Source organism: Physella acuta, unplaced genomic scaffold, assembly GCF_028476545.2.
Source record: "Physella acuta isolate Inbredline_101_S28 unplaced genomic scaffold, ASM2847654v3 ptg000314l, whole genome shotgun sequence".
Taxonomy (NCBI): domain Eukaryota; kingdom Metazoa; phylum Mollusca; class Gastropoda; family Physidae; genus Physella; species Physella acuta.
The window spans coordinates 501565-517500 of NW_026731833.1; the positions used below are offsets into that span (position 1 = coordinate 501565).

The following is a 15936-nucleotide window of genomic DNA, read 5'->3' on the forward strand; positions in this document are numbered from 1 at the left end:
GTGTAATGTTATAGAATTTTACATTCTCAATATTGCGTATTGTTTATATTTATGTCAGAGCAGTTGTGAATATTCATATGCCGAAACAAGGAGAAGGGGTTCCAATGTGTAATTTATTATAATTTAGCATTTTAAAATACTTTTATTTCTGTGGATGCGTTCATTTATTTTGCATTTTAAAATTCTTTTCAAAAATATATTAAAAACAAACGCCCTAGGATACGTCTTTTTAATGAAAGCAAGTTTAATAAATTTCTAATTTTTAAAATTAATTTAAAAAGACTATTATTATAAAGGGTTTTTTATATTTGATTTAATATTTTTTTAATTCTTTATACATCAGAAACCACGTACATTACTTGTTGTAAAACCCAAATAATTATGGACCACATTATAAATCGCGGAAGACTAAAACTCACCAACCAGCCGTAAACGGAGCTAGCTAATCAAGCTCTAGATATTATTTAATCTTGCTATTTCCCCTTTTGTTGTTTAATTTCATAATCTTTGAATTAAAGTTTAGTGACTAATCTAATGATCAATTATTTGAAAAAGTATTAATAGTGTAATCTGTGAAAATGTATCGGTATAGTTTGAACGAATTCTCTTGGTCAGTAGTTGATTAAAGAGGAACACGATGTCATGCAATCATACAAACAGACATTGTAAACTTATAACGAAATGTAAAAAGGTGTTTGTTTTAATATTAATATTTTAAAATAATATCTGGACTTGAATAAGGCCTTGAATAACTTAAAAACACGTTCTTGTAAGATTTTAAAGAAAATAAATGTAATATAGTGAGACTTGTGAAGTCAAGGGAATTCACTCTTCTTGTATTAGTATTATATTTATACTGTTATCTTGAGTGATGTCCCTTACATGTATATATATCTTTGTCTCTCGTCACTTCCGCCCTCTCTCGTTATCATCATGTAGTTGAAGGCCAATAAACGTTTTATATACAACCACATGCTTCTATCGTCAATCCATTACAATAAAGGCACTATATTATATCCTTACGTAAGCAAGTAGGTGTTTCTCCGTCCCATGTCTGATCTTCAAGACACATTTGACTTGAAGCCTCTAGGTTTGTCAGCTCGTAAGCCTGTTGGCAAGTCGTTGTGCAAACAGAGCCATATGCATTTCCATGAGAACAGCTTACATCAGAGTTATTTGTTGCTACATATTCAGGGCACCGCTGAACTAAAATGTAATATATATATATATATATATATAAATATATATATATATATATATATATATATATATATATATATATATATATATATTGTGGCTTTGAACCCCCCCCCCCCCCTTTAAAAAGCTTAATATTTGAAAATTTGTCGGTAGACTACATAAACAATGTATTTTGGGTTCCTTGAAGCCAAGTGTAACAATTTTAAAGTAATACACTTCACAACGAGAATCTGTTTAATGGGTGTATAATTATCATCAATAAGACTAACACATCACAAGAAGAAACACTGACTAGCAGGTACACGACGTTTACTCCACACTACACGGCTTACACACTCCGATTACACACTTATTTTGATTCTAGCACACTACTTTCAAGGGGAGATCACTCTCACACACACTCTCTCCGTGCCTACACACTTTCGTATAGACATCTACGTCACAATGTATTTACACGGGGCGTTGCGTACGTATGTCGGTTATAGCCAGTAATGTCTTATTTTTTTCACATTAGACATGCTAGATTCTAAACTGTTTCCATTTATCAACTTACCTCTTATATGAACTAGCTTTCTACATATGGCAATGTTATTCGAAGCATCGGCGGCTGTAAAAATGACAGACGTTGTCCCCACTGCAAAAGTCGAACCCGATTTAAAATTGCTAGTAACATTCACGGGATATCCAGAATTGTCCTGAGTTACAGGCGGGTTCCAGGTAACGATTACATCACCTAGCTTAGGGCCTGAAAAGGTCTCCACGTCAGGAGTGCAGTCAATTGTAGGCGGAGAAACGTCTGAGGGTAAAGCAATATATATATATATATATATATATATATATATATATATATATATATATATATATATATAATATAATATTACAAACGCGATATCAATATCACTTAATAAAGCAAAACACACAAGACATCTGTTGATAAATGTCAAATTTTTAAAAGAAGGTAAAATGTGATATTCTGTTATAATGTAAGCTTATGGCACTATTTACCTTTGCAAATGCCGGGGACTGTCCAATCTTTGTTTGACTGACATCTTATAGAGTCGATTTTGTCAGTTTCATAGCCAAGGTCACACGTTATAGCACATACAGTACGAAAATAAAAGCTGGGGTCTTCACATGAAAATGATCCTCTTTGCACTTTAGGTGGCGGTCCACATGAAATCGCTGTAACGTTATTCATGGAAATTACGTTAGTATAGGGTAAATTTAGGTTACGTTATGTTACGTAATGATTATTTGAGCTCAATATCGTTTTAAGTCTAGAATGTGAATAATTTTAGGTTTTGTTTCATTTGATTATGTGAGTTTATAACTAAAGTATGATTGTTTTATTAGGTAAAAATTTGACTTAATGTTTGTAATAATACAACATTGTGTTTAGGCACCAGCTGCTACGATATATACGAGTCGTTAACTTACGGGATATTTTTTGTTACGTACGAGCGATATTTTGCTTTGAAATACGAATAGAAGTTAAAAAACTAGAAACCTTGGAAATTGTTTTTTTTATCTTTTTTCGAATATCCTGCAGGTGAACTTTGACGAAGGTGAGAAGAAAGTAAAGACCAGTGAAATAAATCAATGCCACATATTAAGAGAGAGTAAGAACACATTGCACAACAGCATTTAGGTCCAACAACTACTAACCCGAAACATCGATTTTGGGTCACGACGGGAAAATATGATTTAGGTTTAACTGGATATTACGTTGGGGTGGGATCGATCTACTACTGAGTAATGACGGGGTAAAATAACTTACAGGGGTTGTGCACTACTTTTACTATTAAGCCTACTTTAAGACATGTTCATTTATTAAAATCGCATAGTGGATAAATCAAATTGTATACAAATATTTTAAACCTTAAAATACAACCGTTTTAAGATATGCCATACTTACCCTGGCAAACTGGTTTGTCTGTAGACCATGTTTCGTTTTCCAAGCATTCGGAAATTTTAGAACCTGCAAGTTCATATCCTTCGTCGCAAAAATAGGCGCAAATGCTGCCATACATGTTTTTGTTTTCTTCGAGTGAGCATTCAACCTTTCCATGCAGCAAGGATATGTAATCAATAGGACATCGATGAACTGAAGAAATATGTTAATCTTTAATGAACTTTAATTTGTGACTTGAAATACACTTCATTAACGTTATCTTCTACATTATAAGTGTTGAGTTACCATTCATCGTGTGCATTTAAAATGTTAAAAACAAAACAATTAACGAGGATAAATATTGTCTGTTTTATTGTAAGAGCTTTTTATTTTTTTATGTATTATGTTTGTTTTAAAATTCAGTTAGGCCTGCAAAAAAACCTAGAGAAATATAGCAATATACATAAGTTTCTATAGCATTACAATGTAACAAATATTTTGACAACACGTCTCTACTTTACCAATTTTCTTTCGTTTTAGATAAAGAGCTGAGAATTGATCAGCTACAGCTCAAATGAGATTTCTCGATTCAAATGTTAGAACTAGTTAGCTTAAATATTGAAAGTATGTTAATGTTACAAATATGATATTTCAATGCTTACCTTTTACGTTAAATGTAAACGAACAGGTTGCCATGGCGTTATTCCTATCTGTCGCCATGTATGTAACCAAGTGACCACCTTCTTCATGCTGTGTTCCATTCCGGTTTCCTTGAGTCTGTTGGTAACTGAATTAAAAAAAAAAAAACAACGTAGTTTTATACATTCAGGATGCATTTTTATTATGCTGATTTATATACATTTTTCTTTTTTCTGTGCTTTATGTATTTTACCGTTTCTAGACATAAAGCGTCTACTTGTTTTATTTTTTATTTAGTAACATTTTTGTTTTATCGCTAGAAAGTCAAATCGTTTAAATGGGACACATTTATTATTAGCCTGTAGGCTATCAAGAAAAGTAACACTCGATGTTTTTAATGGTGGAACTTAAATTTTCCATTGAAAAGTAACTTTCCAACACAATTTACTTGGAAATATTTCAAAAGTAAATTATATTTTTGTAGTAAATAACAGCATTTTAGTATCTGCTAGAATTGTATTTAGTAATTTTGTCAACTCGTTGATAAAAGTTTCTTTTATTAAATTTTTTTGAAGAAAAATAGATTACTATAAAATGTAAGAAAGATTAGTTATATAAACTAATAAAATAAACATAATAGAAACTGTTTTTCACAATTTAAAAATCAACTAAGGAAAAAACCTTAGAAAATATAAATATACAGGATTCTATATGTTTCTAAATAAGATTGCTAATCAGTGGCGGAACTAGAAAAAATGGGCCACCCCGCAAAAAAAAATGTTGGGCCCCCATATATGTATATGTATATATATATATGAATATATATATATATATATATATATATATATATATATATATATATATATATATATATATATATATATATATATACACATATATACAGACACACAATACGAACATTGAATAGTCATTTCTGGCCGGATCGGGTTTTGAAAAAAAAATTAAAGTACATCTAATCACAACAACATGTCATGTGTGTGAGTGCAATAGTCTGTTTTGAAAATCCCTGTTTTCATTTATGTTTGCCTCAATACATCTAATCAATATGTCGGTCAAAAGTATATAAATCATGAAGCTTTGTCTAAGTAATGGTGTCTAGTGTTATGTTTATTTTTATGATTTTTTTGTATTTATTTTATTAATTTTAACTACATTTCATTTTTATACTATACCATTCTTTAGTACTTTTTTAAAAATAATAATTAAGATAAGTAATTGTTATTTAATTTAATTATTACAAATCTATTAAAGAGGAGCCTATGAGCACCCCGATTTGACTATTTGAAAAGGGAAATAATTTATGGAAGTGATTTGAACGTTTGCCTATCTTTCACACTACAGCTTATGTGGATATTTTTTACATTTTTTTACGCAACAACATGTCTTAGCTACTATATAACATCACTACAGTATTAGATCTGTTATCTGTTTATTATTTACAAAACCACTATCAAGGTGCCAGTGACGAAACTAATATATATATCGATGGTCTCGGTCGCAAACCGTCTAACTCAAAAAAATTCGATTTTCTTTTTTTTACATAAATCAAAAGCCAATATGATTCCCCATAATGCCTGAAAATATTAGAGAAATCTGTAGAATGATTATTGAGATATAATCATTTGAACAAACCGCCTATCATTTCTAGCGCTAAAAATCTCGGCGCAAAACGAATATCGCTATATTTGTCAGTACACTTTTGATCGGGAACGCAATCGCACGTCGCAATCACACAATTTTACAGCACAGCAGTCACAGTACTTATAGGTAAGGATATTCGATTAATTATGTTCAACTATTCTATTACATTTTATCATTTTAAAGAATAATAAACATATAGTATTTGTTTAATATTGCCTATTTCCAGATTGTCAATAACCAAACTGATTTGTTTACAATTTTTTAGGCTAACACAATGCTTTGAAACTAGATCTTCATTCTAGAATCTAAATATCAATCAAAACAATATAATTCGAATTATATTTCCACAAGAATGTGCAATAAATTTAATAATTGTTAATTCACTACTAGCTTTAGATTGAGGGTTTAGATACGTGTTAAGAAATGTTTATATGGTAGGTTACAAAATGTTTGGCGTACATGTTCAACGACATGGTTAGTTGTCTTTAGTAAATGCTTTTATGATTAATTTTTCAACAGACAAGCCTATCTCAACACACCAGCCTCTCCCAACATACCAGCCTCTCTCAACATACCACCTCTCTCAACATACCAGCCTCTCACAACAGACCAGTCTTACCACATAACAGACCAGCCTCTCTCAACAGACCAGACTCTCTTAACAGATCAGCCTCTCTCGACAGACCAGCCTCTCTCAACATATCAGCCTCTCTCAACAGACCAGCCTCTCTCAACAGACCAGCCTCTCTCAACAGATCAGCATCTCTTAACAGATCAGCCTCTCTTAACAGATCAGCCTCTCTCGACAGACCAGCCTCTCTTAACAGATCAGCCTCTTTTAACATACCAGCCTCTCTCAACAGACCAGCCTCTCTCAACAGACCAGATTCTCTCAACAGACCAGCCTCTCTCAACAGACCACCCTCTCAACATACCAGCCTCTCTCAACAGACCAGCCTCTCTCAACAGACCAGCCTCTCTTAACAAATCAGCCTCTCTCGACAGACCAGCCTCTCTCACCATACCAGCCTCTCTCAACAGACTGCCTCTCTCAACAGATCAGCCTCTCTCAACAGATCAGCCTCTCTCGACAGACCAGCCTCTCTTAACAGACCAGCCTCTCTTAACAGATCAGCCTCTCTCAACAGATCAGCCTCTCTCAACAGATCAGCCTCACTCGACAGACCAGCCTCTCTCAACAGATCAGCCTCTCTTAACAGATCAGCCTCTCTGGACAGACCAGCCTCTCTCACCATACCAGCCTCTCTCAACAGACCAGCCTCTCTCAACAGACCAGCCTCTCTTAACAGACCAGCCTCTCTTAACAGATCAGCCTCTCTCGACAGACCAGCCTCTCTCGACAGACCAGCCTCTCTCACCATACCAGCCTCTCTCAACAGACCAGCCTCTCTCAACAGATCAGCCTCTCTCAACAGATCAGCCTCTCTCGACAGACCAGCCTCTCTTAACAGACCAGCCTCTCTTAACAGATCAGCCTCTCTCAACAGATCAGCCTCTCTCAACAGACCAGCCTCACTCGACCGACCAGCCTCTCTCAACAGATCAGCCTCTCTTAACAGATCAGCCTCTCTTAACAGATCAGCCTCTCTCGACAGACCAGCCTCTCTCACCATACCAGCCTCTCTCAACAGACCAGCCTCTCTTAACAGATCAGCCTCTCTCAACAGACCAGCCTCTCGACATACCAGCCTCTCAACAGATTAGCCTCTCTCAAAAGACTAGCCTCTCTCTACATATCAGTCTCTCTCAACAGACCAGCCTCTCTCAACAGACCAGCCTCTCTCAACATACCAGCCTCTCTCAACAGGCCAGCCTCTCTCAACAGATCAGCCTCTCTCAGCAGACCAGCCTCTCAACATATCAGTCTCTCTCAACAGACCAGTCTTACCATATAATATAAGACACCAGCATCTGTCAACTGATAAATCGTAAAGGCACCAGCATCTCTCAACAGACCAGCCTTTCACAACAGACCAGTCTTAACATTAAGGCACCAGTAACTCACAAGAGACCAGTCTCTCTCAGCAGACCAGTCGTAATAAACAAAAGACCAATCTCTCTCAACTGACCAATCTTACCCTCCAAGATACCAGCCTCTCTCAACAGACCATTCTTACCATACAAGAGACCAGCCTCTCTCAAAAGATTAGTCTTATCCTACAATAGACAAGCCTCTCTCAACACACCAGTCTTACCATACAAGACACCAGCCTTTCTCAACAGATCAGTCGTAACATACAATAGACCAGCCTCACATAACAGACATTAGACACCAACCTCTCTCAAAAAGACCAGCCTTACCATACAAGAGACCAGCCGATCTCAAAAGACCAGTCAGACCCAGGGGCGTAGCGAGGGGGGGGGGCGGGGGGTGCGGACCGCACCGGGTGACACCATTTAGGGGGGTGACACCAAGGCAAAAAATAGCAAAATATATAGAGAAAAACTTGAGGGGGGGGGCTGCAAATCGAAAGTTTGAGGGGGGGGGGGAGGGTGCAAATCAAAAACTTGAGGGGGGGGGGGTGCAAATCGAAAGTTTGATTGGGGGGGGGGGGTGCAAATCCCCGGGAAGGGTCGCAACGCCTCTGGGGGGTGACACCATTAAGTGCCGCACCGGGTGACACCCGACCTCGCTACGCCACTGGTCAGACCTATCAAGAATTCAAAGCGACAGATATTCGTGCACTGCAGTACAAGCCTGATGCTACTGTCTACTTCAAAGTGAATTAGAAGATAGCTGGCAATTGCTAAGCTAGGGTCGTAAGATTATGATCTCATCTGTAGCCCCTGTCAAGTTGTACAAGAGCAGAAAAAAAGTTAAAAGCTGTCATATTTGAGCACCTAAAAGCAAGTCATAAACACACCTTTTTATGATTTCCTGATTTTAAAAATATGTTGCCATTTTAATTTTTCTTTATGTGACGTTTATTCAAAGAATAAATTTTAAAAATAAACACATTTTTTTGTGTTACATTTTTGTAAAATAAGTAAACATTAAATCAGTATTAATGTGATTAGTGTGTTATGTCTCATTCATAATATATATGACAATACGGTTTCTGTTTTTACTATTATAATTCTACAAACCCAGCACCCACCAGGTTTAGTAAAATAAACTGTGAGAATAGAAAGATGTAATAAATAAAGCATAACCTTCAACAGTTAACAAGTCTAGTGCTAAATACAGACATAATGAATACAGTCGAAAGCGATAAAGCCATACTAAAACATCTCTACTAAAAATTAAACTGACCCCATAATGTAGAATAAACTGAAATAATTAAAATATGAGCCCAAAACTATAATCTAAATATTATGAAGTGTTAATTATAACTTAAAAACATAAACATAACTAAAACACGTTCATTGGACAAAACGAACGAACGCGTCTGAGACCGAAATTCTCGGCTCAAAACAGCTAAGTCTGCGCGCGCACAGATAGACGGTTTGCACCGAGAATTTTAGACCGAGCAAACCGTCTATCTTTTTAAACCTGCTATATTTTTGTAAATATCAACAAAATCCATTTTAAAACGCTACAGTATAGTCGGTAGAGAGTTTCTTCGGAGATATCTTTAAAAAAAATTTGTATTAGAGCGATCGAGAAGGAAATAATCAGTTTTTTGTCTCTCCTGTAAAATTTACATTTTCGGAGTTAGACGGTTTGCGACCGAGACCATCGATATATATATATATATATATATATATATATATATATATATATATATATATATATATATATATATATATATCATTCGTGTATTTATTTGAGACGTTTGTCTTGTTTTCTTGAACAGTGGTTATTAAACGTAAATAATGTCGGAACTTTATTTTTTGGATATCAGTTGTTGGAGCGCTAGTTTGTCCACACCATCACCGATACGAGCCAGCTTAGTTGTTGAGGCGCTATCTATTCGCTTCTTGTAAGGCTAAGAGCGGGAGGGGAGGTCTGAGAAAGGAACTTAAAAGGGATAACAAAGCACCGATGTGCTTTTATCCATCAGTATCAAATTTGGGATGGTCTCAAAAAGCCGTCTTAATATCTAGCGGCCTCTAGCGCAATTGATGTGTTTTCAAAAGAATTTTGCCGACAACAGCGTGTGTTTGATTGTAGGAAAGAGAATATACAACAGCGTGGGATGGTGTCTATAGAATAAAGATACTCCAACCGCAGCTACAGTTTTCTTTTTTTCAAAACAACCATCAGGTCAAAAATGCAAGAAAATCAATTTTAACAAAAAAAATGATTATGGGCGGCCGTGGGCCCCCTAAACGGCGTGCCCCCCCCCCCCCGCATTGCGGGGTCTGGCGGCACTGTAGTTCCGCCCCTGTTGCTAATACATTTAATATTTCCTGCATGTACCTTATAAGTTCTCCATCTTCCTTATCGGACGCCATTGGTGAAGGCCATGAAACATTCACAGTTGTTTCCCCCTTGTTTGTGTAATATTCATTTATGTCTGTTGTAGGACAGGTAATGTTTGGTGGATTATTAGCTGAAATAAAAAGTCAATACATTACTAAATATGTAGTTAAATATAAATAAGGAAGGCTACCTGGTTAAATATGTTTAAGTAGGCCAACTAACTTAACAATATTTTACTTACGAGGCGGTCCAGAAGGACAGAATAGATCGAACACAAAGCACGTGAACGCATAAAAGATGTCCATGAACCAGTCTCTTTTTATTCTCCTAGAAGGCTTGTAGTTGCTTTTGATTTTAACTGGATAGTGAAATTATACTTCATTGATTTAGCCAATTAAAATATAATGAGTGTGCATTAATGCTGAGCACGCCTTGATTATTCATCAAGGACATACATCTGGACCTGCCATAATACATAACAGGAAATAGAGACAAATTAGTAAAAATAGATCGTAGATTGAGAGGTTGTGTACTGGCCTCTGTAAAAAAAAATATCTGACAAAGCTGGGTTAAGAAAATATTTTATTTTTCTAATTAATGTATTTATGCTAATATGAAAGGTTGAGAAAATAATACATGACATTAAACCTAACTCTAACTCTAAACTTAACCCTAACCACAACCCACCAAAACCAAAACACAAACACAAAAACAAACGCGAACGTAACGCAAACAGATGCGCAAACACAAACGAAACTCAAACGGAACACAAACGAAAACGCAAACATAAACGTAAACGTAGATCTAGATCTTAATAAATTCCTTATATTCTTAAATTAGATGATCTCTGAAACTAATAGGAAAGATTTTGTCAAATATTAAATTATTTAAACAATGCAATAAAGAAACTCAAATAATTATTGAGTTTTATTCTTGTTTTTTTTTTAAATAATCAATTTTAGTTTCGCATATCGGTAAATCGCAGATCTAAAAATATTATTGTGTATTAAAGTAGAAGAACTGCCTAACGTATTGTATTGAAAGTTGATAATAGTGTTGGAACCTATTAAAAATAACAAACATAAGTATCGGTAAATCTATAGCCAACAGAAAATTTAGCTTTATAATGCGTCAAACTTTTGAATGGGCAACATGGTCTTTCATGGAAGCAGCCATGTTTGTTGTGAAAATATGTAACTAAATAAAATGACGTCAAAAAGCCAGAGAAGGTATATAATATTTTGGAAAATAGTTTTTGTTCTAAATTTTCATTATTGAAGTGATTTATCTACAAATGAACATATCAATATATTAATAAACGTTTTTAAAAATCATTTGTGTTTAACAGTTTCGGAAATTAAAAAAAAAAAATTTTTTGTAGACACCTCCCCTGGTGTATTTTCAACAACTTCTCAATATTTTAAGGCGATCGAATAAAAGGTGTAGTAATGTATAAAGACAAAGAAACATACGCGTACATTGTTATGTATATATATATATATATATATATATATATATATATATATATATATATATATATATATATATGTATATATATATATATATATATATATATATATATATATTGTTTTATATATATATTGTTTTATATATATATTGTTTTATATATATATATTGTTTTATATATATATATTGTTATATATATATATATATATATATATATATATATATATATATATATATATATATATATATATATATATATCAAGAGAGTTTGATGCTGACAATTTTCGTACACTCTAATTTACTTGCTCTTTAATCTCTAAATGCTACACATAATCGCTAAACTCAATGGGACTTAACAAAAAATGTAAAGCAAAAAACGGCGCATTTTCTTTGTTGAAATCTTCGCTCCCAACCGACGCCTCAGGCAGAGAGGTTTATGTTATGATGTCGCACAGTATAAGTGATTTATATTTACATTGGTGTTTCCAGCGTCCTCTAATACAGACATCATTTTCCTCCTTCCCAGGTCTGGTACATACTGTCCATTCAGGAACAAACGAAGCAGGGAGATTAAGGACGTCGGGTGAATTGAATTTGGTAATCATGCTGCACAAGGTCCGGTTCATCTCTGGCTGCAGTTCGCACTAAAACAAAAGCAAGAAGAACTATTTTATTTTAATATCACCTGCTTTGACTTTTAAAAGAGCATAATCATATTACACGTTATTGCTATTTTCTGACGCAATCTAGACCATTGTTTCAGGATGCTATTTGGCGTTCTGGGTTGTTCTGTGAGCACTATGGTGCCTATGTTAGTCGTAGCTAGGGGCCGTGCGCGGCGCCTCTGCGTTAGTGTAATCAGGGGCTCCCGATAGCGCCCCTCTACGTCCCTGCCAGGTGAGGTTTCTGTAAAAAAAATTAATTTCGCATGGGCGGCGCCACGGGGTGGTGGGATTTTTCTCAATATACGGTATATAAAAATAAAAGACGATTGCGGTTCGACACAGTTTATCCGGGTGCCATAAAACTGTAGGAAGTTGATGAATACTCCCGAGAAGGTTTGCGGCCCTCCGGCAGGATGCGATTTGGCACCCTGGTCTTTCCCGTGAGCGCTATGGCGACTACGCTCGGTCTAAACAGTGTGATAGACAATGGATAGGCAGGTGCGTTACAAACGCTCACTAAATTGAATCGGACGTGTCCGCCTGCGCCCTGGTAGGGTGCGATTTGGCTGCGAACAAAAATTTCAGTTTCGGCCCACAAAGGCTCACATGGGCCGCTGAGGGCCATGTAATACGTTTTATTTTAATAATCAGAAAAAATTAACCAAGGTTAGATTTTTAACTGGGATGTTTCTTTTTGTCCGTAAAAAAAATCCAAAAAGTTTCGTCACTTTGCGAATGATGCAATTAGCATCTATTTTCAAACAAACCAATCAGAAATCGAGATAGAGAATCTAATAATAGACCATTAATAACGCTAACATATTGAATCAGTCACACTTATGTTTAAAACACGCCCCTTATTTTTTTTTTAAGTGTTAAAGAAAAAATCCTGTTCATTTTTGGCATTTAGCGAAAGACGAAATCTGCATCATTGTTAAAAAGGATGCTATTTGGCACGATGGCGCCTGTTAGTTTTAAGGAGCCTGGGACCGCACGCGGCGCCAATGCGGTAGTGCATTCGGGGGGGGGGTGCTCCTGAGAGCGCCCCTCTGCGTCCCTAACACATGGGCGGTCACCGAAGTGTGTTCTACATCATTATTTCGGTGAGTGATTAATGTACACTAAAGGTTTTCATGCGGTGGGGAAGGTAATCTCGTGTCCCGATATTTATGATCCAAGCGCAGGCATTGTTTACATTTAAATAACTCACTTTTGGAAAACAAGGTGACACGTCTAAGAATGTAGGATTTGTAACGCATGGATGTAACCCTTCTTATGTATTGCGTCGGACTTTCTTCTATTTCCGCGGCAACGCGGGGGGACGGGTATATATATATATATATATATATATATATATATATATATATATATATATATATATATATATATATATGTATATATATATATATATATATATATATATATATATATGTATATATATATATATATATATATATATATATGTATGTATATATATATATATATATATATATATATATATGTATATATATATATATATATATATATATATATATATATATGTATATATATATATATATATATATATATATATATATATATATATATATATATATATATATATATATATATATATATAAATTTATGTCTGTCTCTGTTTTTTTTTATTTCGCTAGTGCGGCGCCCAGAGAGAGAGTGCGATTTTTCTCTCTATATCGTATATACAAAATTAAAGTCGGATTCACCATTCATCCGAGGTCAATTAAAGTTTGAAAAGTTGATAGGAATTCCCCAGGAAAGGTTTATGAGAAGAATTCAATTTCGGACTAGTGGCATACCGGCAAGGTCCAATTTGGTGCCCTAGGCTTTCCTGTGAGTGTTATGGCGCCTACGTTCGTTTAAAACAGTGCGATAAACTATGCATAAGATGGGGCATTAAAGCCGTGTACTCAACAAAATCAGGCGCGTCCGCCGGCGCCCTTGCAAACTATCCCCTGAGCGCATTGGTGCCTCCGCTCGTGCAATAGACAATCGATAGGGTGGCACGTTTAGTCATTTACTCCTGTTTGGTGCGATTTGGCGCCCTGGAGTATCCCTAGAGCGCTATGGCACGTACGTTCGTTTTAAAATGTTTAATAGGCTATGGATTAGATTGGGGTATTATTGACGTTAATTAATTGTATCAGGCGCGTCCACCAGCACCCTAGCAGGTTGTGATTTGGTGCCGCGTGCTATCACGTAAACTTTATTTATAAGGATCACCATATAATATTGACACGGTGGCACACTACATTCGATAATTAAACCAATCGAGGGGCCGTACGCTGCGGCGCTGCGGTAGTGTAATAGTGGGTTCAAGAGCGCGCCACTCTACGTCCCTGACAACTAGGCGGTCGCGAAGTGTGTTCTACCTCACTTTCACAGTGAGTGATTAATGCACGCTCAAGGCTTTCATGCAGTAGTGTAGGTAAACCCGTTCCACGACAAATATGATCTAATCACCGACATTTTTTACATTTAAATAACTAAGTTATAGCAAATCAGGTCACACATCTAAAAATATAGGATTGGTAACGCATTGATGAAACCCTCCTGCGTCAGACTTTTTTCAAACTAGCGTGGACAGGCAAGCTAATATATATATATATATATATATATATATATATATATATATATATATATATATATATATATATATATATATATATATATATATATAAATTATATATATATATAGTTTTAATGAGCGTGTATGTTTTTGTTTATGTATGTTAATACATGAATAAGTGGTTTTTTATGGTGGCTATATGACCAGTAAAATATCATACTGTCAGGGAGGAATAGGTTTAGGGTCGAAATTTGTGATAATGTTTGATGGTAATATGAGTTAACATTTACTTTAAAAAAAAACTTTTGTTTCGTTGTTTTCTTTTCATAACAACACCTTAATACTGCAAGTTCAAATAGTTAAAGTCACTATCTAGCCTTTTAAACGAGGTAGAAGTTTTGACTACATTTATATTCTATCAAAAGTTTGATAGTAAAGATAAAAAAGGAATAAAAAAGGTTTTAGTAGCAAGTTTCTAAATAACTATGTACTAAAAATTATAGAAGAAACGATTTTTAAAAATATATAATAATTAACCTCAATTAATAACTAAACAGAGAGGGTGGATCACTAGGTTATGTATACCTTTACTAAAATTTAAGAAGCGTCCCATGGTTTTCAAAGATAACGAATAGCGAATGCTAATGTTTTTATTTGAAATATATGTTAGCATCATTCGAATCTGAATTTACTTCTAATTTGATCCAAGGAGTGAAACAAGATTTTAGAAATGTAATGTATTTTTAACTTACGCCGATATTTAATTTTGTTAAGATGTCATTCTGTGTCCTGAACGCTTCTGATGAATATAGCACCGAACATAATAGAACAAAAAGTGAAGTGTATGCGATACTTTGCTTCATGTTTATTTAATGATGATCATTTTGATATCTGGCTGTTTACACAGTCTTAGGTTACATGTATTTTTTCAGTAGTCTTCGCATGACCAATGATCAATTTATTGATCTTCTGTCAATGACTTAGCATTTGAACTTATTAGACAGCTTAAATTTAAAACCAGGGAATTTCCGGTTATGTCAGTGAACTTAACGCATTGCGTAGTTATGTTTCTTCTTTGTTTAGCACTTTTTCAGAAAACGGTATTTTAATTGTATCCAAAAAATGTAACTCATAGGCTATAAATATTAGACTATTAATAAAACCAAGTAAGCTCGTGACGCAAAGACAAACTTTTAAAAAAATGGATCATAATCATTATTGATTATTTTAACAAAATATCTTTAATCGATAAACAGTTAAGAAAAAGCCTATTACCACTTATTGGTAACGTGATCTAAGGTAACTAAACCTCCTGCCTGACCCACCCTTTGGTAACACGTCCCTTCCCTGTCCCATCCTAAGGTAATCCAACATCTGTCTAACCAACCCTCAAGTAACCCAACCAATACCTGACCCAGCCTAAAGTAACCAAACGCTT

The 15936-nt window shown here is 34.9% G+C and overlaps 1 protein-coding gene across 1 annotated transcript in view; it reads right to left on the minus strand.

The window, feature by feature from the left end:
* Positions 1–11851, minus strand: part of LOC131940256 (sushi, von Willebrand factor type A, EGF and pentraxin domain-containing protein 1) — a 30059-nt gene extending 18208 nt beyond the window's left edge. Inside the window, exons 1-8 of the mRNA XM_059298891.1 lie at positions 11722–11851; positions 10021–10137; positions 9777–9909; positions 3754–3878; positions 3116–3304; positions 2206–2382; positions 1754–1996; positions 1024–1206 (exon numbers count right to left, since the gene is read on the minus strand). Coding sequence (XP_059154874.1) covers positions 1024–1206; positions 1754–1996; positions 2206–2382; positions 3116–3304; positions 3754–3878; positions 9777–9909; positions 10021–10137; positions 11722–11851 — 1297 coding nt within the window. The remainder of the gene's footprint in view (positions 1–1023; positions 1207–1753; positions 1997–2205; positions 2383–3115; positions 3305–3753; positions 3879–9776; positions 9910–10020; positions 10138–11721) is intronic.
* Positions 11852–15936: the final 4085 nt, after the last annotated feature.